Source organism: Salminus brasiliensis, chromosome 1 (genome assembly GCF_030463535.1).
Source record: "Salminus brasiliensis chromosome 1, fSalBra1.hap2, whole genome shotgun sequence".
Classification (NCBI taxonomy): domain Eukaryota; kingdom Metazoa; phylum Chordata; class Actinopteri; order Characiformes; family Bryconidae; genus Salminus; species Salminus brasiliensis.
Window position 1 is genome coordinate 39,315,088 of NC_132878.1, and position 25,518 is coordinate 39,340,605.

At 41.8% G+C, this 25,518-nt stretch overlaps 1 protein-coding gene across 1 annotated transcript in view; it reads left to right on the forward strand.

Annotated features, from left to right (window-relative positions):
* The window catches only part of mettl24 (methyltransferase like 24), a 49,056-nt gene that overhangs the window by 8,202 nt on the left and 15,336 nt on the right, over window positions 1–25,518 (forward strand). The window contains exons 2-3 of the mRNA XM_072695926.1: window positions 18,499–18,597; window positions 21,852–21,991. Coding sequence (XP_072552027.1) covers window positions 18,499–18,597; window positions 21,852–21,991 — 239 coding nt within the window. The remainder of the gene's footprint in view (window positions 1–18,498; window positions 18,598–21,851; window positions 21,992–25,518) is intronic.

Genomic DNA, 25,518 nt, shown 5'->3' on the forward strand with positions numbered 1-25,518 from the left:
CATGGGCATGTGTGTCTAGCTCACTTGTCTCTCTTTACGATGTGACTGCCGCCGGCGGAAGGACAAACTGTGAAGTGCACAGAGGCATCGTAACTGCTCAGATCCAACACAGTCTCAGTGGATGGCACTTCACAACACTTAACACATTGCTAAAGCAAGTGGGGATTTTTTGCAGGGCAGTGTTCTTCAGTAGAACACTGAGGGTGTATTTCACCTGTTGAAGACAGGAATGCAGAGATTGCAGAGAAAATTGGCAGTGTTCTTGAATTTTTTTTACAGTGGAAAAAGCAATAATATCTGCTATGGTAGTTTATCTGGTGCTATCTGGTGTCAGTCATAAGAGAACTCAACCCCCTCTCTCAGTGATCATCAGTTCATCATCAGATGTTAATTAGGCATCCACATTCTTAGATGGGCAACGCTTAGGTATCAAAAATGAATCAACCTGTTCATATTAATAGACCCTACTTACCCTGATCAGCCATAACATTATACCATACCATCTGTCTGTAATATCAAGTACATCCCCTTTTGCTGCCACAATAGATCTGACATTTTGAGGTATAAACTTCAGGTATAAGGTATAAGACCTCTGAAGGCATCCTGTAAGTTGTGAGATGGGGCCTCCATGGATCGCATCAATGAGTCCTTGGTGCCCATGACCCTGCCAATTCACAGGTTGTACTTTCTTGGAGCACTTGTAGTAAGTTTTGACCACTGCATTCTAGAAAAACCCCACAAGACCAGCCTGATGTTTTGCAGATGCTCTGACCCAGTCAGTCGTCTAGCCATCCCAATTTGGCTCTTGTAAAAGTGTCTCAGATCCTTACACTTGCCCATTTTTCCTGCTTTTCACACATCACTTTAAGAACTGACTGCTCAGGGGCTCAGAGTGGTTCAACAGTCTGACAGTCTGTTGTGCTGCCACTATGGCCCGGGGGTCACAAATGTGAATCCTGAGCCATGCCGCTTTGCCATCAGTGCCAGGAGTCCAAAGTGCTCTCTCCAGGTTGGTAGATGGCACTCTTTTCTCTCATCATTCTTAAAGCAATGTTGGTCGACATAGGCATCATTTAGCTGGTGTGGCAGAGCTGGGGATCTGGTGCTGTCCTCTTGGCATGTCGGCTGCCAGGCAATGCAGCATCGATGGCAGTTGGAAAAGAGGCAGAGTTAAGAACGAGACAATCCCCCCAAAAACTGACTGTTTACCTGCTGCCTAATATATCCCACCCCTCAAAGATTCTTGTCACTGCACCTGTCAGTGGTTTTAATGCTATGGCTGGTGGGACAACAGAGCTTTGAGGACCGATTCTTGTGTGCCAGGAAATTTTGTGGCAGAAATCACAGTCAGTCCAAAAACAAGTGACCTTGCAAAGATTTTATTTATAATTGCAAAGAAGACACACCTCCCCCATAACTGTGTGAACTGCCAGCTTCCAGCTTGGGTTTGGAATTTTTTAAATGAGACTCCATTCAGCTTGCCTTTTGCAAATGATCTGCCTCCTACAGAAAGCTCATATCTGCAGAAACATTTGTCATAAGGTGAAGAAGTGTTTCCTCACTTTCTTCCTTCCCTTCCCAGAATTTTTACTGCAAGTTAATAAGTGATGGTTCAGTCATATTAGGGCTGTCAGTTACATGTCTGCTATTAGAAATGGAAAGACCAAGCTAATATTTAAGAAAATGTTACCTAATTATGAGTTTAATGTCATATGTAAACCGTGTTAGAATCATACCTGGGAAAAGTTAAAATATATATATATATAATATAAATGTATTAATTGTTTGAAAACCAATGTATTTACACTCACACCCACATATTTACCTTACAGAAGTTTTGCCCACCTAGTCACTCATAAGAAGTGTTTCACCCCAGGTTGCTGTTCAAATGAGGCACAGAAGGGTAGTCAATAAGAAGAGAGCTTATTGACATACATCAGTCTTAAAGACAAAGGCTTTTAAAAACAAAACCCACCTGTTAAATGTCAAGGGACAAGTGGGGTTAGAAAATGGTCATGTATTTAGTACCTAAACCCACACTGATGTTAAAAGTGAAGCATATGAAACAAGTTTAAACTGAAGCAAGACACAGTAGGATGTGCAATATGGCATATTCCAACCCACACAGCAATCGTCTTTAAGTCTGACCAACCAGAGACACATTTGACCACCCAGTTTAAACGCATGAGGCACAGCTCTTATCAGGACACAGTCTAGATACTAGTCGCATGAAGTGATCAGGTGTAAACGGAATCAACATTTCTGAAGCAGGCTTCAGAGTTTATTGTCATGTGCACAGCAGCACTGGGGGTCCCAGTGCGAACAGTTCTTGTGCTGGATGTGCGGCTGCAAATTCTGACTGACCGGGGTCTGTCCGTCAGGAAGTTCAGCACCCAGTTGCAGAGACTGGGTGTCAGTTCAGGGGTGAGGTGCTTTTCTGCCAGTTTGGTTGGAATGACCGTGTTGAATCCTGAGCTGTAGTCAATGAACAGCATTCTCACATACTCCAGATGTGTGAGGGCTGTGTGAATGGCAATATGGATGAGAGTAGATTCAGAATTGTTTATGCAAGCAGACTAGACTCATCCCATTGGCTACTGACACAAACAACTCAGACCACGCACATATACACACCGCACCACAGACAGAGCGAACACAGAGCATGCACACACCAGCCAGGTGACCACCAGCTTTTTATTTCATATGGACAAATCTGGACATAGAGCCACAGACAGTAAGTGTACACACTGCAGACAGTGTGAATGTGTGCACATGAGCGAAGCAACAGCAGCAGCAGCGCTTATCTAAAGAATTCACGCGCTGTGCCAAAAACATTCCCATCACAAGCCATCTGTCCTTCATATGCTTGATGTCTTACACTCCCCCTCCCCACACAGGACTTTGCTTCTTAATTTATCTCCCTGTGGAGCTTTAGCTCTGTGACTATGAATCTACACTCAGTGAGAGCACAAACCTTACATTATACATTTACATTTATGGGATTTTGTGTATAATAGGATCCTTCAAAATCCTCTGTAATGATGTTCTAATCATCTGCAGCTGATTCTCATTGCATGGCATGTCACCCATGATCAGATGCTAGCCAGGCAAGCCACAATGCGACTTACATTTACATTTAAGGCATTTAGCAGACGCTCTTATCCAGAGCGACTAACAAAGTGCTTTGCAATTTACTTAAGAAAAACCTCAGCTAGTTTGAATAGACTAAAATTCAAAGATACCTCTAAGTTTAGACACTACTAAACACAAGTTAGTAAGGAGATCACTCTGCTATTCACCCAAGTATTCTTGGAAGAGGAGGGTCTTCAGTCTGGGTTTGAAGACAGCAAGCGTTGCACTCGGCCGTTCGGACACCCAGGGGAAGCTCGTTCCACCACTTCGGTGCAGGACAGAAAAAAGCCTGGACGCTTGTCTTCCATGAATTTTGAGGGATGGCGGGTCGAGCCATCTGCCGTGCAGATCGGCTTTTGACCATTGCCATCAAGTATGGAGGGGCTGGTCCGTTCTGGGCTTTGTAGGCCAGCGTCAGGGTTTTTAATCTGATGCAGGCAGCAGCTACAGGAAGCCAGTGAAGAGAATGCAGCAGTGGAGTGACATGGCTGAATATAGAAACATTGAAGACGACCTGTGCCGCTGCATTCTGGGTAAGTTGCAGGGGTTGGATGGTGCAACCCTGAGTGTCAGAAAGTGGGAAGGAAAGCACTAGCTTTACAGAGGTTGGGGGACCCATGAGAGGATATTACATTGCCATAAGGGCGAACAGAGAGAGAAACGAGAAGAGGGCCCAAGACAGACTCTTGTGGGTTACCAGAAGAGACTGCAGTGGGCTGAATGTGGATCTCCTTCATGTTACTTAATAAGAGCACCTCTTCATATAGGACTCCAGCCACTTTCTTACCGAGCCAGTGATTTTACGCTTGGCAAGGACATGGAGAAGGATCTTCTGATTAACTGTGTCTAAGGCTGCAGAGTCAAGGAGGTCAGGTCTGAGGTCAGGTCTGATGAAAGTCGGCTGCATGGAGCTTGCTATGAGGGCGGTTTCTGTAGAATGCCCTGGACTGGATGGGATCTTGGAGCTGGCTCTGAGCGAGAAAAAGAAGTATGTGATTGGCAACATCACATTCAAGGCAGAAAGAAGATATACGGGTCAGCTGCTGCTTATGTTGGAGTTGGCCATCGGTCACAACTGTGTAGTTGGGTCGAGGCAATCAATTGCTTGTTTTTTTACATGCAATGCATTGGTTGGTGAACTATTCATAACCCAGCAATGACAATTAAGTGTGTAACACCTCCAGGAACAACAACTGGTACACCTGATACACTCATCCCAGAACAACATGAGCTACCATACCTCTACATTGTCAGTGCTTAGCTTGGTCCACTGCCCAAATCTGCCTGAAATCAAGTCATTGGTGTTTCTATAGTGGTCTTTATTACATGGTCAGATGGGGTAGGTATGCCTGATAAGCAGACCAATGAGTGTATCTATGATGTAGATGGCTGTAAATATATGTAAATAATGGTGTTTAGTGTTTAGGGCTATGTGTCTTTGTTGAGTAAGAGAATCTCCATTAACCAGAGGAGGCTTTACTGCCTTGAACAGTCTACAAGTGTGTGCGACGGAGAGAGAGAGAGCGAGAGTCAGAGGAACTGCTGACAAAATTGTTCTACAGCTGAAAGTCGCCTCTCGACACTGGCCTTGTTTTCAACTTTACTCTCTCCACTCGGACACGCTCACACACCAACAAGCTGCGGTAGTTATGCTGTCTATCTGGTCTCCTTGCTTTCAACTGTGAAGACTTACGTACAGATAAAGCACTAAACAGACCCTTCCTACACTGGAGACAGAGACAGAGAGACTTCGCAAGAGAAAGACGGGGAAAGGAAGACGGACAGAGAGTGAAGAAGAGAGAGAGAGAAAAAACAGAGCAAGGATAAGGGCGAGAGACAAAAAGCAAGAGTGCAGTTTACCTGAGTTTAAGTGCCTAAGTGGTATTGTAGAAGACCTCTGGCCTCTCTGTCAGGTGAAAACACACACACACGACGAGAACAAAAAAACAAAAGTATTGGGACACCTGCTTATTCATGCTTTTGCTGGAGCAGCTGTCTCTACTGTCCAGCTTTCTACTAGATTTTGGAGAAGGATTGCTGTGAGGATTTGATTGATGATCACCAGCCCACCTCATCCCAAACTCCCTAGCCCATCCCAAAAGTATTGGATACAGTATTGGCAGAGTCCCACTGCTCCCCAGCTCAATGCTGGTGGGCTTTATACCCCTCTAACCCACGCCTGGCATTAGACATGGTGCCAATAGGTCCCTGTTTACCTGCTCCTAGAGTCCTATTCTATTGGCAGTACTTCATCTGGATTTGATCAGAAACCTAGCCTACAGACCTCGATCTGCAACATGCTGCACAGTATATTTACTATACTGCTCAATGTTTAGATCCTACGCCACAAAGGTGTGTGAACATCTCCAATTCACCAAGATCCACCCCAAAACCTGCTGCTAGTATCAGTGGTTGTAGTCCAGGATTGCTGATCATCTTTCAGCTCAGGTGGTTGATCGCCAATAGCGATCGAGGACAGGGCTTGATGCAACGTTAACTTTTGCACTTAAGATGTTTCTCAAGATGAACTGCACTTCACTTTCTGGTTTCAACCACATTTAAAATGCTGTCAGACTCTGAGCACCAGCTGCTAGAGCCCACACATTCCTGTTTGCTGTGAGGTTAGTGGTGCTTGTTAGCTGTGCTGTGTTCTGACGCTTACTCTACTAGGTCGAGTGATGTACTCTTAAGCAGGGTATCCATCTTTTCACCATTCTACAGATAGGGGATGTCCTAATTGGACAATTTCTCAAAGGGATTTTAATTTCCAGTCAGGTTTAACATGTGAAGGTTAAACAGGTAGGAGAAGGTAGTGTTAGGAGTCTTGTCCAATGACTCTTGTTGGTGTAGGGTGTTGTGCTTGCCTGGTAATTGAAGCAGGCAGTGTTGTTACCCACTACACTATTCTTTAACATAGCCGCATCTCTCAGTTCTAGCTTGGTATTATCTCACAAGTTGTCCATTTTTTAACATCAGAACAAAAGCAGAATTACATATTTAACCAACAAAATATCATATTTAGAGTTTTTTTAACCTTATTACAGCTTTTATTCTTTTTTCTTCCTCAGAAAAGTTCCACAGAGGTTTTCTCTTCTCACTATCCAAGTGATCCCAAGCACATTCAGTGATGTTGTGGTCTGGACTCTGAGGCAGTCAGTTCATTGGTTTGAGAAAAAACAGCAACTTCAGCAAATCCTTCGTTTAGACAATTAGGAGTCCAGTTTTCTCTGTATCTATTCCAACTTCACTTCTGGAAACTCCTGTTTTTTCACTTACTTTTTTTTTACCTTGTAATGGAATTGGATCATCTTATATCTAATCTCCTCTCATCCTCTGGTGTGGCAGTGTGAGCAGGCCAGGAATTCCCCTGCTGCTGGGGTAGATGCTCCAAACACCAGGTCTAGTCTACAGACTAACAAACTGAGCAAATCAGCAGAGAGTCACTGTTAGTTATCATCCATCTGTCATAGTCGCACATGCCAAAAAGACCCCCCCCCCCCTCCCACACACACACACACAAGTGTATGCGGGCCTAGAAGCCTGCCATGCGCCTGCTCAGCTGAATACAGAGCTCAGTTTTTAATGGCTAAATGTGTCATTGTTTGGTATATTGACATGAGAGTGTTGACAAAAAAAGGAGTAAGAATAGCCTGACAGACGAGAGGTGGTTTCTAGGCAACCACTAGCACATTTTGAGGGATTTGGGTTAATGATATTCTCCCTTTCTCTCTCCCCTCGTTCTCTCGCTCTCTCCTCTGTCACTCTCTCTCAGTCAGCTGGGAAATGTCCAGATCTACACCTTATCTCCATAGAAACTCCATACATATATGCCTTGATCATTGTATGGAATGCATCAGAAGCCATCACCCTATCTGGCGTGCTCTTTCTGAGCCTGCATAGGAAATGTGCCTTAGTGCCAGCAGCAGCACCAGAGTCTGCCGGTCCAGATCCAGTGCAGAGCTTAACTAGAAGCACATGCACAAACATACCAGGATCACTGAAGATCGAGCAGTCCTTTAAACACAGGCTCTATGCAGGCTCTGCCTAAATGGACTAGTAAGCAAGGCACTCACCACACCGTAAAAACGGTACACATTTACAAGGTAATTTATCGGAAATGTGCAACGGTGAATGTGCTGAAGCTCTTTATAAGCCAAAGCTTGGTGGCCTCCTCCTCAGTTTATCCACTACTAGTTCCCACCTGTAGGTTCTGATCACAGAGTACTAAGGGAATGTAAGAACTCAATAGCTTTGAGTCTCTGAGTTGCGAGTCCCAGCTACTGTGCAACTGCTCTGTAAGCCAGAGCTTACACCATGTAAAAACACACTACTCAGAGTAAATTTACCGTTTCACAGCACAGTTGTTTAGCTGTCATGTGGGTTGTCAGTGTGGGTTAGCTGTTGTTAGCTGTTGTTTAATATACAGTGGCATGCAAAAAGTTGGAGGAAGGTATGTTTGGAGAAAAAAAAAGAGCAGAACATTTCATGATAAGAACACCTCTCCAACTGTTTGGGCTTGTGTTGCAGCCAGTGGCATGGGAACATTTCACTGCTATAGAGGAGAATGGTTTGAATTAAATACCAGCAAATTCTGGAAGGAAACATCACATCATCTGTTAAAAAATGAGGTATGGCTTCTACAGCACACCTACAGCACATCTATACACACCTCAGAATCCACAATGGACTACTTCAAGATGCCTCAATATTTCTCAAAAGCAGTGCAGCAAGACATCCCAAAAATCTCACAGAGCTAAAAGCCTTTTGTAAGGTAGAATGGTTGAAAATCTCCCAACCAAGGGCTGAAAGACTCCTAGCATGCCAAATAATTGCCAATGGGGGTGTTACCAACTAATGGCCATGCAGGGAGCCCTAATGTTTGCTTCAGGCCCTTATCTAAAATATTAAAGAAATGCGGGTCATCTTTTCCTCATTCAGCTATTCACAGTAACAGAGGTTTTGACCAGGGGTGCCCAGACATTTGCATGCTACTGTATGCTTAGTGAAATGTTCCTTAATGTTCACGCATACACACAAAAACAGTGAAAAACAGTGCATTCCACTCATCTAGGGCCAAATCTGTTCCAGATGTTTGTGAGAGGAGGAGTGTTTTCTGAAAAGTGAAAGGAATTTCATTATGGTGAGCTCTTGTGGAAAATTCAGTCATCATTCCCCTCAATTCACTCTCAACATAAAGCACTCCTAAACCTCTGTCAGATTATTTTCTGTATTAAAAAGATCTTCATAATCCCCCATCTTAATGCTGTTACGTCTCCACTGTACATTCCCTCTGAGCCCGGATTGAGGCACTGAGCCGATTCCGGCCTAAGAGAAATAAGAAATAAATCTTGTAAGTGTAAGTGTGACTGACACGGAGGAGGTATTTAACCTCTCTCGGATCACATGAGAAGTAAATTCCCCCTCTTTTAATAAAGTAAGAGGTTAGTACGTTTTTTTAAATCCACTAGTATGAGCTTTCTCCTTTATTCCTTTGCCCATGCCTCAGTTCAGAATGCAATACAGCTTAGCAAATGTGCTCATTCTGTTCTGCTGCTCACTTCTAAAAAAGACTTTTACTGTCAAATTCCTTAATCCATGCCTTCCAAACCAGAAACACCAATATAGGGATGATAGATCAACCATGAATGCAACGGAGATAATTACTCTCATGACCATAATGCTGTAATTGAACCCTCCAATGCAATGATATAGAGAGAGTTTATGTGTGTGTGGGCAAAAGATGAATAGGAAAGATGGATGGTTATTCATTTGTGGAACAATTTGGGGAAGAAGTGATTAATCAGCAGAAGGATCCTGCACAAGGAAGGGAATTTCACTCAGACCAGTAGATAAATTGTACTGACTGTTGCCTGTACATTCTTAGCACTTTTGGTAATTCAGCAGGTATTTAGAAGAGACATTCACAAGTCGATTCAAGTCTCTAGGGTGCGACTCCAAGTCTTAAATCTCTGAAAGCTAGTCCAAATCAAGCCTCAAGTCTCATGCTGCAAGTCTGGGTAAATTCTCGAATGTCTGCTTGCAAGTCTGACTTGAGTCTCAAGTCTCTGAGGTGCAGCTCCTAGTCTCAAGTCAAGCCAGGGGGACACCCCTTCTAATGAATGCAATCATCTACTCAAGTCTCATGGGTATGAGTCTCAATTGAGTCTTAAATGTCTTGGGTATGAGTCTGAATTGCGTCTCAAGTCTCAGGGGTATGAGTCTGAATTGAGTCTTAAATGTCTTGGGTATGAGTCTGAATTGCGTCTCAAGTCTCAGGGGTATGAGTCTGAATTGAGTCTTAAATGTCTTGGGTATGAGTCTGAATTGCGTCTCAAGTCTCAGGGGTATGAGTCTGAATTGAGTCTTAAATGTCTTGGGTATGAGTCTGAATTGAGTCTCAAATCTCTTGAGTGTGAGTCTGATTTGAGTCTCAAATCTCTTGGGTGTGAGTCTGATTTGAGTCTCAAGTCTTGGGGGTGTGAGTCTGAATTCAGTCTCAAGTCTTCTGATTCTTTGTTTGGGATTGGTATGAGGCAACCTCTTCTCAAGGGTCTGCTAATTTAAGGAGGCGAATCATCTTTTGTTCGATACTTTAGCCTCATAGCTCTAATACTGAACATGTCTTGGCTGAAGGAGTACTGTATACCTCACCTGATTATTTCAAATCATGCCCAATCCAGTCACTGAGTAAGTAAGTAAACTAAGTCATTCACAATGTTCTCTCCACCAGGAACAGGGTAAAAAATACACTCAGCAGATACACCAAACCTATCCAGAAATGCGTCTGTCCAGAAAATGTGTAGTCAGGTAAAGAGTGAAGTTCCTCGGCCTCTCTGCCTCTCAGATGTGATTTTGATGTGTGAGTGACGAGGTGCCCGTGCAAAAAGCAGGGACAGACGGATCCACATTCATCACTGTCTCCCATTCACCCAGTGGAGAACAGCTCTGCCAGCAGCAAAAGCCATTGCCCTATCTGTCTTTACTGCTGTCTTCTCCAATTAGAGCCCTGGACCCTTCATTTCTTTCTCCAGGACCCCACTTAAGACTGCACAGTACGGTGAACTGGCAGGAAACTGTCTCTCTCTCTCTCTCTCTCTCTCTCTCTCTCTCTTACTCACTCACTCTTTCTCACTCTCTCTGGGGATGTATTGATGGTGCTGAGGATGTTTTCTCTAGCATAGCGGGACGCAGCATGTTGACAGGCTGTCGACTCCTGCTTCATTCTCACTCATACCACACACACACACACACACACACACACACACACACACACACACACACACATACATACAAACATTGCATGGATAACTCATGCTTCACTGAACCCAAAGTCACACCTGCTCCTAAGGGCAGTGTTCTACACTCAAAACTGTGCGAAACCAGCCTACCAGTCTCTCTCTCTCTCTCTCTCTCTCTCTCTCTCTCTCTGAAAAACAGGAATATTTGCATTATTCACTTTATAGAATAAAGCTATTAAACATATGCAACACAGTAATGCTTCAATTAAACGTTTGGCTGTTTAATATGTTCCCCATGTCTACTGAAGTCTGACCACATTTCCCCTAATTAACATTTGTCCTGCAGGTGTGTGGGGTGAGCCTGACCAAGCGTCTGATCAAACATGACGGCCAGCTGCTCGCTCTGCACAAAGCCTCTCCTGGGGCTACGTTGCAGAATCCAGCCATACACTCTAATCGTTTAGGCTGTTATTCTGCCATTTGATGAGACTCCAGCACAAATGTTCAGTATCTTAGGATCTATTAGCTCAATACTCGCCATTGGCTTAGCTATGCTATGCTAGCGTTTTTGTACTTCTAGCATTTTTAGCTAATACTTTGCTGAGTGTCTCAACTCTTGCAGTTTTCTTCTTCTACCAGAAGACTCTGAAGACATGAGGGCAGTGAATCAGGAATTTAAGCTTGACAATTAATGAGATGGAACAACTGTTAATAAGTTAGAGCTGTTGATCGTCTTTGGCGTAGGCCCCATCATCAGCCCAGGTCATGCACTATATGCTGGGACCAAACTGGTGGCGGTGGGGATCAAGAAAGAACCGTGACGTCACTTCTGAAAGCAGCGAAAAAGCTTGTAATTAGAGGACTTTTTAACACGGGTGGCGGCTGGTGATTGGCTGAAGAACAGTGATGCTACATTAGAATCCCTTGGTAGAATTTCCACTAGAGCTTTTATTCCTCTCCCAGTCTCATCCTCACTAAGTGATCAATTACTGCCTTTCACTTTCTCTGCTAAAAAACGCTGCTGCCATCAATGAGAGGCATATGCAGACGGGTCCATAAATATTTGGCCGGTGAGACTGCCTAAAGTCTGGAACCCATGGACATCAGTGAATGCAGAGTGTTCTTGCTTTAGATGCTTAGCCAGGCCTATACAGCAGGCACCTTCAGTTGCTGCTGGTTGTTGGGTGTTTCTGCCCCTACAATCATTTGAAATGACACGCCTTCTTTCTTGAGAGTGTTTATGACTTGACAAGCCAATTTCCACCAATGAAAGAATTCTGAGATCATTTACTTTAGTGGTCTTCCGTGGGTCTTACTAGCACATTTCTTCCTTTTAAGAAAGTACCAAATTGTTCATTTGGCCTCTCCGAAAGTTTCGATAACACTTTACTTGGACGGTCCATTGTAGATGCTTCCATGGTATTCAACTAACATTCATCTGAAAGTCTATTAAATGCCGCTAAACTGTAAGTTGAATGTAAATGATTGTTTATTGAATGTAACCTTACCCGTTCGGGGGTAGATTTAAGGTTATGGTGAAGGTTAAGGTTAGGTGCAGTTAGGTACATTCAATAGACAGTCATTTACATTCAGCTGCATTTAACAGGTATTCAGTGAAGTGCATCTACGAGGCACCTCTAATGGACCATCCCAAGTTTCTTCTATATATTTTTTTTACCTAGTGATGGCCTTTTTCCCTTGCATCAACACTTCTTTGGAATGCATCCCATGAAACCTAGACTTCAGGCAGTCATTGACTGCATAGGATTTGTGTCTGAGTATTAAAAACAACCGCCACGTTTGTAATTATGTAAGTTTGCTTTAATTACTTTTGAGCCTGTGAAAATGGAAAGGCTCCAAATGAATACAAATACTTCTATTAAGCTCCTTGAACTAAAGCTCAACATCTGCACCTCATGCCAAATCCATTGAGGTGGCATACAGAAGCAAAATTACAAGGATGATGTCATTGTCCAAATACTTATGGACCCGGCTGGATATATAGAAAAACCTGCCGCGCGGTACAAAACTGTTGAACCTTCAAGGCACCTTTTTATCACACATTATTACTGCAATAATTTCTAACCATTCGAGCGAGCGAGCGAGTGAGCGAGAGAGTCAGCAGTGCTGTTGTGACTCATAGGTAATTGATTAAGTCTGATTGGGGGGGGGCTGCAGTAGCTGACTGCGACCAGTCAGAACCTTATGATAGATGCAGCCACACACACACACACACACACATAAAAAAAACATACCACACATACACACTACACTTCCATTCCACTTCCAGGGATATAAATGAAAATGTCAGCTGGGTGAATAATAAGTGAACTCCTGCAGGGACCTGCAGTCAGAGAGAGAGAGAGAGAGAGAGAGAGAGAGAGAGAGAGAGAGGCAAAATGTCTCTGAGATGGAAAACATTTCATTTCAGCACCAAGCCACACCACTGAGAAAGTGACGAGAAAATGAGAGACAATAAAAAAAAAGAGAGAGAGAGACTTGGATATGCAGCCCAGCAAGATCACGAAAGAACATCCAGAAACGAATGCCTAATAAGAGTCTTCTCCTGAATGGGAGGGAGCTGATGTTTGAGAGGGGGGGGGGGCAAAAAAAGAGAAACAGGCTTGTCAGTTTTCCTTCTAAACAATCGCTGACTCTGCATTCCCCGGGATTTGTTTGACAGCCGGGAGCGAGCAGAATAAACCATTCTATAAAAAGATCAGAGATAGGAAAGGTTTAGACTCAGTGGAGCCATAAAAAACTCCTGTTCCTCGTGTTGTGATACAAACCAGACGCAGCAAGAAGATAAATATCCTTCCACTTCTGGCCTTCTTGTGAATGCTGTCCAAACATTTACGTCATAAAAAAACGGGATTTTTACCGGCAAGGGCAAATGTCCAGGTCTTAGTCTCGTGTAAGTTTTGACTGCTTTATGCCATGCCAGGAGGAGATTACTACCTAGAAGGCGATTAGTGCCGGGCTGTGCCAGTTTTGCCAAACGATGTGCATTTGCCCAGGAATGTGAGGCCAGCTTTGTTCCATTGTGTAACAGTCCTAAAGTAAGCACACTCCAGTACAGATGGCAAGGGTTATAGTGAAGGTTCTTTATATTCAGGAGAAGGATCTGCTCTGGCAGTTGAAATTTATAGTCATACAAGGTGACTCGCTACAGAAAATCCAATAGAATAGAAAAATAGAGTGCTAAATATAAGGCCGCAAGCACTAAAACTGCACAAATCACTAGAAATGTGTTGGTAAATATTATTTAAGAATGCTAACATTTCTACACTGCTTTTTCCTATTAGTGCATGTTTGTCAGAGTGACTGCTTTTAGATTTAGCTTTAAACATAGTGGATTTTTCTTGTGATTTATTGAAAATGAGAAGTCGCTCCTGTGAAAGAGTAATTGCCCTCTTAAAATGATGAAACATGTTGCATGACCTACAACCAGTATTTCCTTTCAATTATTTCACATCAGCTTTTCAAACCTTTTCCATTCATTTTAAAGCATGCTTATTTAAGGTCTGGCCCACCCAGCAGAAACGTTGAAAAAATGACTGCCTTAACAACATTGATATTTGGTTGAAAAGTAAGAGGTGAAAAGCCGGATATTTCAGGTTATTGACGTCCCTCTGAGTCTAAATTAAACATGATGCAGTAGTCAAGAGCCATCTTGTCTCCTTCTTTTTCAAGACTTAAACATATGATGTTTTTGAGCTGCAGTGATTATGTTCAGAAAGACTAATCTGAGTTTATACATGATGTTTTCATCCATATCCAATAGGTCTTTATGTGGTGGGAATAAAGACGTCCACAAATCAGACGGACTAAACACAGCCCAATTTTCAACGTCTCTTTTTGGGCTATAATAAAGTCTGAAAACTGAAAACATACGTCCGTACGATTTCTGGTGCTGGGTTGGTGCCACACTATCTCTAGCTTTTCTACCTTTCAGATGTGGATTTGCTTTTCTCTTTTAAATCCTTGTCTTCTATATAATCTGATTTAGTAATCTGCTGTAGTTTCAGCTCAAGAACACTAGGGGCTCTCTGATTTCACACTACCGCCGCCATGTTTGAATGTTGAGATGCTGTTCTTCTTAGAAATGTGAGATGAACATGCATGTTTCTTTTGGCTTGCTATGATTTCTGCCTTGCTGCTCTTTCATGAAGGCCTTTTGGCCTGTCCCGATAAGCTGAGTTGAGGCTAGTTCTTTAGATGTTGTTCTAGAACTTCCCTGAATGAGTTGCCGTTATGACCTTGGGGAAATTTTGGTAGACCAACCACTCCTTGAATGTTCCTTGTGGTCACAGCCTTCAAATCTGTCTGTGTTCAATCAGCTGAATCTCATTATCTATTAGGTTGGGTTTATTTGTTGTAAGTAAATAAGAGAACAATTTCTGTGGTTGGATACCTTTCCTTCTTACATTCATAGTCTTCATTAAAAGATGGTGGAGATATAACTAAACACATATAAATAAAGAAATGCATTTTAAACATAATATGTAAAATGTAATTAATCGAAATGTATTTTTCTAGGACACCCCCACATGTATTACTACTTCAGATGCCTAAAATCAGAACCAGGTACAGCACATAAGCTGCAGATAATTAGAACATCATTAGAGAGGATACTGAAGGAGCCTGTCTTATTTAAACCTCAGACATTTAGTCTGGTTTACTCTTGATTGGTGAAGTGATTGGTGTCACGAGATGGCCAAAGCTCTCTGATGCCTTCAGAAAGAAGGTTGTAGATGTATAAAACCCTTCATTACAGCTGGAGAACATTTACAACAACTGCCAACATGGCAATATCAGACTGTCTTAGAAAGTTCAGCCCATGAGCAGACTACAAGATGTCTCCAATAATCCTAAAATGTCTTCAAAGGACCTACAGGTATGTGTTTCTACTGCTGATGCTAATAAGGGAGGATGACAATAACAGAGGACAGTAACGGGACATGTTTGGACAATGCCAGACAATGCCAGAAATGTCATGGTCTGGGGCTGCTTTTCTGCTGTAGGGCCTGAAGAGCTCTCCAACATAGAATCCACTTGGTGTTCTTTACTGTATCAGAGGATGCTTGAGGAAAATGTGAGAGCATCTGTATAAAAACTGCAGCTAAAACCTCACACAGCTGAAAGATTTCTGCATGGAGGAGTATGAAAAAGGACTGGTAGATCATTATAGGAAATGTCTATTAGGGCATATGGTGTCCTAACTCTTTCCTCACAAGAAAATTGTATTTGTATTAATCATTAAATGTCCATATGTTATATGCAATAGACATAGGTTCATTTTCATGGGGTGTCTTAATGTTTTCTCATGGCTGTATATTACATTTTAGCTAATCAGATGAAGAGAAAACATAAAATCAAAAAAGAGCAAATACATTTATCTAATAATAAGTGTATAAGCTTTTACTGATTTTTTTAGGCTGACCCTAATGCCATGCTGAGGTACACCAGGTGGGGGGCAAATAGTGTAGATTAATGTTAATACACAGGGCAGGGCTGATCACATGGTTGTGGCCATGACAAAGCTTACCTGACTGTGCAAAGCCCCAATCTGAAACCCAACTGCTAAAACAACACTACAGGACTAATGTAGCGAGGTTAGTCAAGTCCAGTACGTCTCACCAACAGCCGCCCTAATCTTCTCCTCCTGGTAGTGGCAGAAAACAAGGTGGCGTAAGGCTTAATCAGACACACAAACACACACACACACCAAGGAGCAGAGACAGTCCACAGCACGACAAGCGCACTTTCACCACAGGGAAATGCTAACAGGCTAACACAGGGCGAAAGGTCCACAGAATCCAATAAAAGGATTTACAGTGGGGTACAGACAAGCAGGGGAACCACAATGAGGACAACAACCATCCCACTGTGTGTGTGTGTGTGTTGTAATCGGAAAGGCTGCAGGAGGCTGCTAGTTCTCAGCCGAGAGGAAGACTGCTATGCCAAGGCTACGCCGATTCCGTCCTGCATTAAGAACTGTCCTGTAAAAGAAAGTTCAAATAGTAAAGTTTACAAAAATCTGGTCAGCTGAGCCACATTTAATCATTAGACAAACCTCAACAGACACACATATAACACACTGTTGCTTTAATTAAAATAAGCAAGGTATCATAGCATGCCTTTGGTATGGAGTATTCAAATCAAATTTACTTCAGTATCAAAGTATCAAATTTACCTCAGTATCAAAGTATCAAATTTACCTCAGTATCAAAGTATCAAATTTACCTCAGAAGATGGATGTCGGAACTGAGAATGCTGACAGCGTTACGGTTAAACATCCAGATATTTGAAAACTTTTTTTTTTTTTTAATCCAAAAGACAGTTAGCTGAAGACTTTGGAGTTTAGCACAACTTGTTTGACAATCTTTTACCAGTGTTTTAAGGCAAATCTAACCAAATTATATCCCGCTTTTTTATGCCCCAGGTTAGCATTGTTAGCATTGTCCCAGGTTGGCATTGTTTGCGATACCAGTTGAAACAACTTGCATTGTGCAGTATTTTATATATCCAAACAGCATGGAAACACATCCATAGATATTATAGCTGGACAGTACTGTGCGTATGAGAGATGTAATAAGACTAAAATAGGTAGAAATGCTAACAGACTGTATAATACTACCGCTTTTATTACTGTTGATGTGCGATGCGGCCATTTTGGATTGTGATTGTTGGTGGGTTGGTGAGGCTCTCCTGACTTCTCGAGTTGGACTTATGAGGGAAATTTTCCTACACTTGGAACTCGGAAAATGTGACATCTGTGTTCAAATGTAATGCAGCAAATGTATGCTGGTTTGGATTAAAAATTCTAAGTTGCAGTTTTAAACAGACATTAAAAACTGTGCCAATTTACCTCAGAATAAAGCACACTGATTTTAGTAGAAAAATGGCCCAAAAGAGCCATGTGGCATAACATGGCTTTGTCTTAGCACTGTAAGAAGATTTATGTCCTGTCTGTTCCCTCTCAGTGTCCTCTCAGTGCTGTTAGCTAGCTGAAGCCATTCTAACTAGAGTTAGCTAGCTTTTAGCCTAGCACCTGCCTAGGACCTGCTTACTTCCCCAGGTTTGGCTTTCCTTTCTGATGTGTGCTTAGCGCCACCTTGGTAGTGAGTTAAGGTGGTCTTGTCTTTGAGGAAGGGGATGCTGGACAGAAAAGATAGCATTAGCCTAGCATGGATACCCACTTGCCACCCTGGCTTTTACTTCATCACGCGTCTTTTGAGCTCTCTTTCTGTGGACACTGACACTATAAAAGCTGTGGCCTGGTTGCAACGTGCTGCTCTCCTGTGTTAACAGTGCTATAGTCTCCTGAGGTGGATGTTACATTTAACCACAGCACATCTTTAGTTGTTGTAAGGCTGTCGTAAGAGGGCTGGGTGTATGTTCACGGTATGCCTGATTCATGAACAAATTCTTCTTCAAATATAACAAGAAAAATATAGTCCTTTTTCTTCACCTTAAATGTTGCAAGTTATTAAAGCCCAGTTCTTCTCCTGGTTGTCCACATATTAGTTGCGTATTAGAAGGGTGACTGCCAATTAAGGAAACATGCATTTAATCACGCAAAAAATGTGTTAATCCGTTTTAGGAACAGTGTATCATTTCATACCAAGGTCCTTTGGTGACAATGGCTTTATAGAGTAACAGGAATTTAGAATCCAAGGCTGCATTCCATTCCACAGGGTCCCTAAGCAGTTCCCTTATATTCCCCACAGACTAAACCATCGTTAAATTGGCTGAATACCCAAAGTAGTCCAGATCACAGGGAACTGCTTTGGAATGCACCTCATTTTCCACATGAATAAATGGAAAATAAAAAATCCATTCTAAAAAATGATCAAGCTTGAGCTGCAGTTCCAATGAGCTCTTTCTGCACAGGGATGTAAATGTAAATATAAAAAAAAAAATAATAATAAGCTGGGCTGTACCCACAAGAATTCGGTGTGTGTCCCCTTTGCAACCAGCAGTCTTGTAATACCCCTGGAGGGCACTATCCACTACAGCTTAGCTCAAGCTTTGGCCTCAGAGAATCAATCCTTCTGCTCAAATCTGTTTTTTTTTTATTATAGTGAATGACTGTGTGTGTGTGTGTGTGTGTGTGTGTGTGTAGTATCTGAGGTGGAAGATAGAGCTGGAGCCATGGGCCAGTAAGAGTCACAGCTTGGAGGACGAGGCATTCAGATTCATCAAGTACATCACTACACCAAAGGTGAAGTACACACACACACACACACACACACACACACACACCAGCTCCAGTGGGTACAGTAGCTTTCATTCAGTATGACAAATCAATAGAACACAATAGAACACATTTGGCCTCTAGCCAAACACACTGGTCAACATGCGTCTAAGCAGTATTTTTATTATATAGCATAAAACAAAAGAGTGACCAAATATACTTTTTAGACATATATGGCTTATCAGTATTAAAAGGTATAACATGATATTAAATAATGAGATTTTGAATAATATGTTATATATGTTCATTTTGTTAAATTAATTTTGTTGTTTCATTTTTACAGCCACCGTACTATCTTCTTATTTGTATATATAAAGATATTTATATATATTCAAATGCTCAACTGCATGACAGAGCCACCAGAACCCCTCACTGTAGGAGTCAAACGTTTAAAAGTGTTCTAGCCCTACAGTGATGTTAGGAATATGTAAAGGGCAACACTGGCAAACACACAATGCCACTTATTCCATTATTCCATTCCATTCACTAAAGGGTTAAAAATTCATTTAAAACCTTCCCGGTCATTTAAGAATATTATGACCACCCCTGTTTTGGCATGAAACGTCACAGATGCTACGTGACAGGGTTTGCTGCACATATAAATAAGCAAGCACACCAGTCAGTTGTAGCAGTGTGCCTAATGATCATCATGGGAAAAGGGTTAGAACGCCTGCCCATCGGTTTATGACTTAAATCTCAAGCGCAGTTGAGTCAGGCAACAGGACAATGGTCCAAAGCACACAAGCTTTGAAGAAAGATTTGAATGAATCTATGTCTTTAATAAAAGGAAGGATCATTTTAAAGCTGCTTTGTGTGTTTACTCATGTCTTTATCTTATATTAAAATTAGATGGATCATCTAAAACATGTGAGAAATATGCAAAAACTGAAGAAATTAAACTCTATGTATTAAGCAAAAAAAAATGTGTTTAACTGTAACTGTAGATTTGAATGACTTTAGGTGTTCTAGAGTAGGATGACCGTCTAAATGCTTACCCCAAAATTGAAAAATCAAGAGTCCAGGAAATACCACATCACTAGCTTTGCAGTGACCCTGTTGGTCGTCTTTTTTAACATCTACATTGTATTCAGCATTCATTTTCAATCATGATTAAACATTCCACACTTGTGATATGTATATATTTCTACATTTTCTATCACCATGAGATGCTCAGACAGTATACAAGACTGCTGTTAAATCAAAACAAGCACAGTAAGACATGAGCTGCTGGACCTGTGCAGACATATGAGCAGCCTCAGAATCCAGTTTTAGTTATGTCCAGTGAGAAACTGCAGTGCTTGGAATGGTAGATGTAGAGCACAGAGAGATTATACAGCAGAATGATTGCAGAGAGGGGGGAGCTTTTGGCATGGTCAATAGTCATGATAGCCTGCTCACAACACCTCTCTCTCTCTCTCTCTCTCTCTCTCTCTCGGCGTGCACACACTGTTGACAGAACAAACTTGGCAGTGTGTGTGTTGTGCGCTGCAGCTGCAGGAGGTGATGAATGCTCTCTTCTCTGTCCTCACAGCTCACGCAGCTCCGCCTTCTAAATCTCCTCACTCTTCCCACAATGCAACACTCACTCAGTTCTTTTCACAGACTGTGCTGTCAGGCTCCGGGTTTGCTCAAAACTGAGTAGTTTCTGCCCCTGTGGAGGCTGAGAACAGACATGAGTTTTGCCTTTACTAGAGATGGAAAATGCAGGTCCACAAAGTCTAAAAAGTCAAAAATCTGCCCCTGCATTGTATTCCAACCGATTGCCTCTAAATGATAGACCAAATGTGACATAAAAGATAACTGAAACGTAGCATTTAACCCCTGTGCTGTTGAAGCTCCCCGAGTTCTCCCCAGTCAAAGCCCTAATGAGGACAAAATTGGCTCACAATTGGCCTCTTCCTGTGAAAATGACCTATTCTAGATTAAAGCAGATTGTGAACAGCACAGTAGTGATTGAACAACAAAGAGGTGAATGTTCTGTAATGACCAAGTCAGGAAAATACTGGGGACCCTCAGAGAGCTGCCTGACAGCACATATGACAGGGTGTGGAGAAAAGCCGTAGGATTACAGTAATCAACTGTACTTAGAAACAGAGTAAAGTCTTTTACAGTGTTGTAAGACTCATGCATGAATTGCAAAACATCTCCAGAGGAGCGAGAAACGAATCAAAGAAAGAGTGAAAGTGAAGGGTGCTAGAGCAGAAAAGCAAAAATGCATAGACAGACAGTAAAGGAATTAAACTGCGCCAGCGCAGGAAGAGAAATCCGCACCTCAGTATAACTTTCTGAAAGCGTGACAAAGAATAGCAGCTAGAGAAAGTGAGAAGGTGAGAAAACGAGGATGGTGTTTGCAACAGAGAGAGAGACGGAAGAATGAAAGGTGTTAGAGCTGTAAAGATGTAAAGTAGTTTAGTGGTGTTCACATCTTCTGGAAGACAGTAAAAGAAGGAGAAATGAGGCTGAATAAGCTTTAAGGACATCCATCACATCGACCTACTTGACAGAGCTGAATTTCGGAGCAGTGTTTAGGAATTCAGTTAAGGGAGATTGGGATTGATTTAAGCGATTGATCAATGGCAGCCCAGGGCCAGCAGAAATACCTCTTCAGCCTTTAGTCATGTCCTACAGTTCCTACATCTAATTACCATCATTGATCCAATCTCAGAGGAAAGACAGCTTCTTGTTCTACTAACCCCTTTTTGGGCCTCCATGAAAGGGTATCATGTTGAAACTGCATCATGTAGAAACCCTTAATAAAGGTTTTTGTGATGGCTTTTTTTAGGGAATGGTTCTTTCTAGCACACCCCTTGTGATAAAACAGTTCTGACCCCTTGGGGAAGAGGCTCTGACGGTATCCTGTGGTATATGGTACCAAGGTGTTAGCAGCAGATTCAGCAAAAACAATAGGTTAATGACATTCTGATGAATTTTTCAAAAAGGCCAAGGCACGTCAGACAACCTCAGATATGTCTGAAAGGCCTCAGATTCAAGGATCACATCAACATGCATTGGGTGTCAATGACCCTTTGGGGTCTCATTGTCCTTCGTAGGACTTCTGGTATGTACTATCCACTGCGTACCGGGAACACCCCACAAGACCTAGCATTTTGGAGAGTCAGTGGTTGTAACCTATGTCTTATGTCTGACATGATACAATTCATACAGTAGGTTGTACAGTTCATTTTGTGTGTGTGTGTGTGTGTGTGTGTGTGTGTGCACAGGTGTACTGTGAAAACCCTGGACTTCCTGTAATACAGAGGGACGGAGTGGAGGTTGAGAGGTCATGGGTACTGTGTTTGGATAACAGATTCAGCCTGGCCCGCTGCATCAGTGCTAAACACTGCCGGGTCTACTCTCTAGGGTGAGTATCACAGTCAAGCCAAGTCAAATCAGTAATACTTGTAATCAGTGGACCAAAAGCTGCATTGGACTAATAAATGATGCATTTGTTGAGGTTTTTATGAACATCATTCTAATGCAATCGCTGCGTAAAACAGTGTAGTTTGATATATACAGTTGGTGACATTTAATCAACTGTGCTTTATGTTAGCAATGTTCTTGTCCATGGATAATCCTTAGAGACTGTCAGTGTATGCTTTTGGAGACGGTTTGAACCCGAATGTGGCTCCCACCCCTCCACTATGCCTCTGGCAGAGTAAGCCTTATAACTCTGATATGAATACAAACACAGCAGTCCTTTCTCTCCTCCAGCACATATTCATTCCTCCGCCACCTGTTCATTGCAGCCCTGTACTCATGTGTGATGCTGGGCGGGTTAAATTCTTGTTAAATTGGGGGCGAGTCGGGCTCCGCGGCGGGCCGTTTAGTGATTCTGCAGACGGACAGGTTCCACCTGGGCAGGGGGAAGGGGTCAGTTCAGCTGGGAAGAGGGGTTAATTTGGGTCATGCGTGTAGATGTCGAAGCAAGGGGTCTGTGGTTGCTTGAAAGGCTGCTGAAAGAAAATGCAGGTGCTCTTGCTCAGCGGGCACAAGGCTGGGGTTCAGAAGTGGAGCTGCTCTAAAGAAGCTATTATGATATTATTGAGAGGTCGAGTAAGGGATAAGGGTTTTATGGAGGGAGACGGGGCAAGTGGTCAAAAGTATTTTGGTATGAGCGATCGCTATAATTCATCATCTGGACTGCAGCGTGAACCTCCACAAACACACACATACACTTACAGAACTAGTCAAATTGTGTGTTTTATTTGTTAGGCCTGGGATTAGTGATTGATCTAATGGAATTTCATGATTTTGTGTATTGCACTGCTGCCACAGATCATTTTAATAAAAGAGTGAAAATGCTCACTGTGTGACTTATTTAGTTTAAAGAAGAGTGCCGGTCAAACAAATGCGAAGAACCACCATGTTTATATTGTGATATGCTGTCTGTACAGAATATAATTACCCTTACAAACTAATAAACAACATTAGCAAGAGCAAGCTCGCTTGGAAATGAGATGATAATTAAATTCAGTAAAATTAAACTCTGTAGAGAAAGGCTCTGTAACATCCACAGGTTGCACTGATTAAGTGAATTTGGATCACAATATTATAATTTATCATAATAATTGTACATACAATCATTTGTCTGTACATTATCATCCAAGTTTAGCATTTAACAGTATATATATATATATATATATATATATATATATATATATATATATATATATACTGTATCTCTATTTTTGCTGTTTTTCACTATTTAAATCTGGTAGTTCATTATTGTGCCCTTGAGTAATTAGTATAAATGTAATTTTAAATTGTGCAATAGAAATTAATGGACTATGAAATGATTTGGAATAAAAATCCGTTCACATTGACTTCCAAGTTAAAAATCTTTTTGAAGTTGCCATTTCGGAGATTCAGGATTTTAAGATTTTGAGTTTGAGATGCTCAATTTCTCCATAAACAAAGAAAATAGCATCTGAATAATATCAGTTGATCTTTTTTTTTTTTTCTTTGGGTGGACTGGCTCCTTTGGGGTACACTCATGTATATGCAAAAGCGCATGCAACAGTTTGGGTACCCCTGCCCCTAATTTGTCATGTTGATCAGTTCAGTGAGTAGTAGATGAACTAATCTCTAAAGTGCATAAGGTTACGTTACTTAGTCTATTATTTTAGTTTTGTACCATTTTACATTGATAGATCAGAAAGCAGCACCATGCAAAAGTTTAAGCAACACAAGAGATTTGATCTCTCACATACGTTTTATAAGTCTTTTTCTCTCTCTCTCTCTCTCTTTCTGTTCTGAATAAATGCACAGCTGTGAGTGAATACACCCTGTTGGCTCTTAATAATCTATTTGGCTTATACTGTAATGAAGTCAAACTTTATCAACTTTATTATTATGTACACCTGACTGTATCTGGGATTAATTTGGCACGCAGCACACTGTATAGACATGTTTAGACATGCTTTCCAACTTTTAACAAGGTCTCAGACCTTAATTAGCTTGTGAGGGCTAAAGCTTTTTTTTTAAATACTCAGACTCCTCTAACCTTTTCCCTATTATCTTAAACACACCACAGTCCACAGTGGGTCACCTCAAGAGTTGCAAGCTAAAGATTTTGCCATGGCCCTCACAGTTTCCCCACCTAAGCGTCAATGGAAAAGAGCAGTGCAGCAAGACGGCCCCAGAATCTCACGGAACTAAGAGGCTTTTACAAGAAAGAATGGGCGACAATATCCCAAAGAACTGAAAGGCTGCCTACAAAAAGTGTTTGCAAGCTGTGATGATTGCTAATGGGTGTACTCAAACTTTTGCTTTGGCCCCTTTTTCCTTTTTTGTCATGTTAAAACTGTAAAAGATGGAAATGTAAGCTTGAACTTTTTGTCTTTGGGAAATCAGATCATCTATTCCTCGCTTAGCTGTTCACGGTAACAGAGATTTTGACCAGGGGTGCCCATACATGTAATAGGTGTTTTTGTCATCGTAAAAAAAAATAAAAACAGAGACATTGTAACTCACCAATGTGTAGCAATTGGATAGCATAAGGAGTGATGTTGCCACAATGTATGCAAGAGATCGCTCAGTTCAGATCTCTTCTTTGTCAGTATTGCAAGTGCTCTTGGCTGCCATGGGACTTAAAGTTGCATTTGCAGCGATTTTCTCTGAAATGTGATTACACTGTCTTTCTTAAAAAGGGTGCTTGCAATCTCTGCTAGAAAAAAAACAGTGCAGACCAGTACAGTAAGACACCAGCAAAGCCAACATCCGCTGTATTATATGTGCTTTTCAAAAGTACAGAGAGCTAGAATGCTGGCTGCCAACAAAACCAGCATATGTTGGGTTTTGGATGCTGACAATGTCAGTTAACAATGTAAATCCACACCAGACCAGCACTCAGTCACCTTAAATCAATTTGCAGTCAATATGCTGTTTCTTACTATGTTTATCAGAGATATGTAAATAAATGAAGGTTAATCAAGTGTTTCTGAAAGACAGAGAGGGATTCACAAGTGGCAGTACTTGCTTTCCATGTCTTCTGAATAATAATGGATCAAGCTAAGCTGTTTTGACCACTGAGCATTGTTTTTGGGATTATCTATAAGCATCTTGTTTTTAAACCTTATGCAGGCCACTACACAAAGTCACACAGCAAAGACAAGTCATACTGCTGCATTCTGGGTCACTTGCAAGAGACTGCTGGCATTAATAGGAAGACCAGCCTCCATTGACTTACAGTACAGACACTGAACAAGCACTTCAATGACGTTCTTAGAGAAAAAAGAGTCAAAATGTTGTGGAGGAGAAACCAGCAGCTGTAATTTGTCATCCAGATTTTTACACCAAGGCTTACCGTATCTACAGACAAACTGATCAAGAAGTTCTCAAACAAGTTCTTTCTCTTGGCTGGATTCAGCTTCAGGTGGTGGGCTGCCA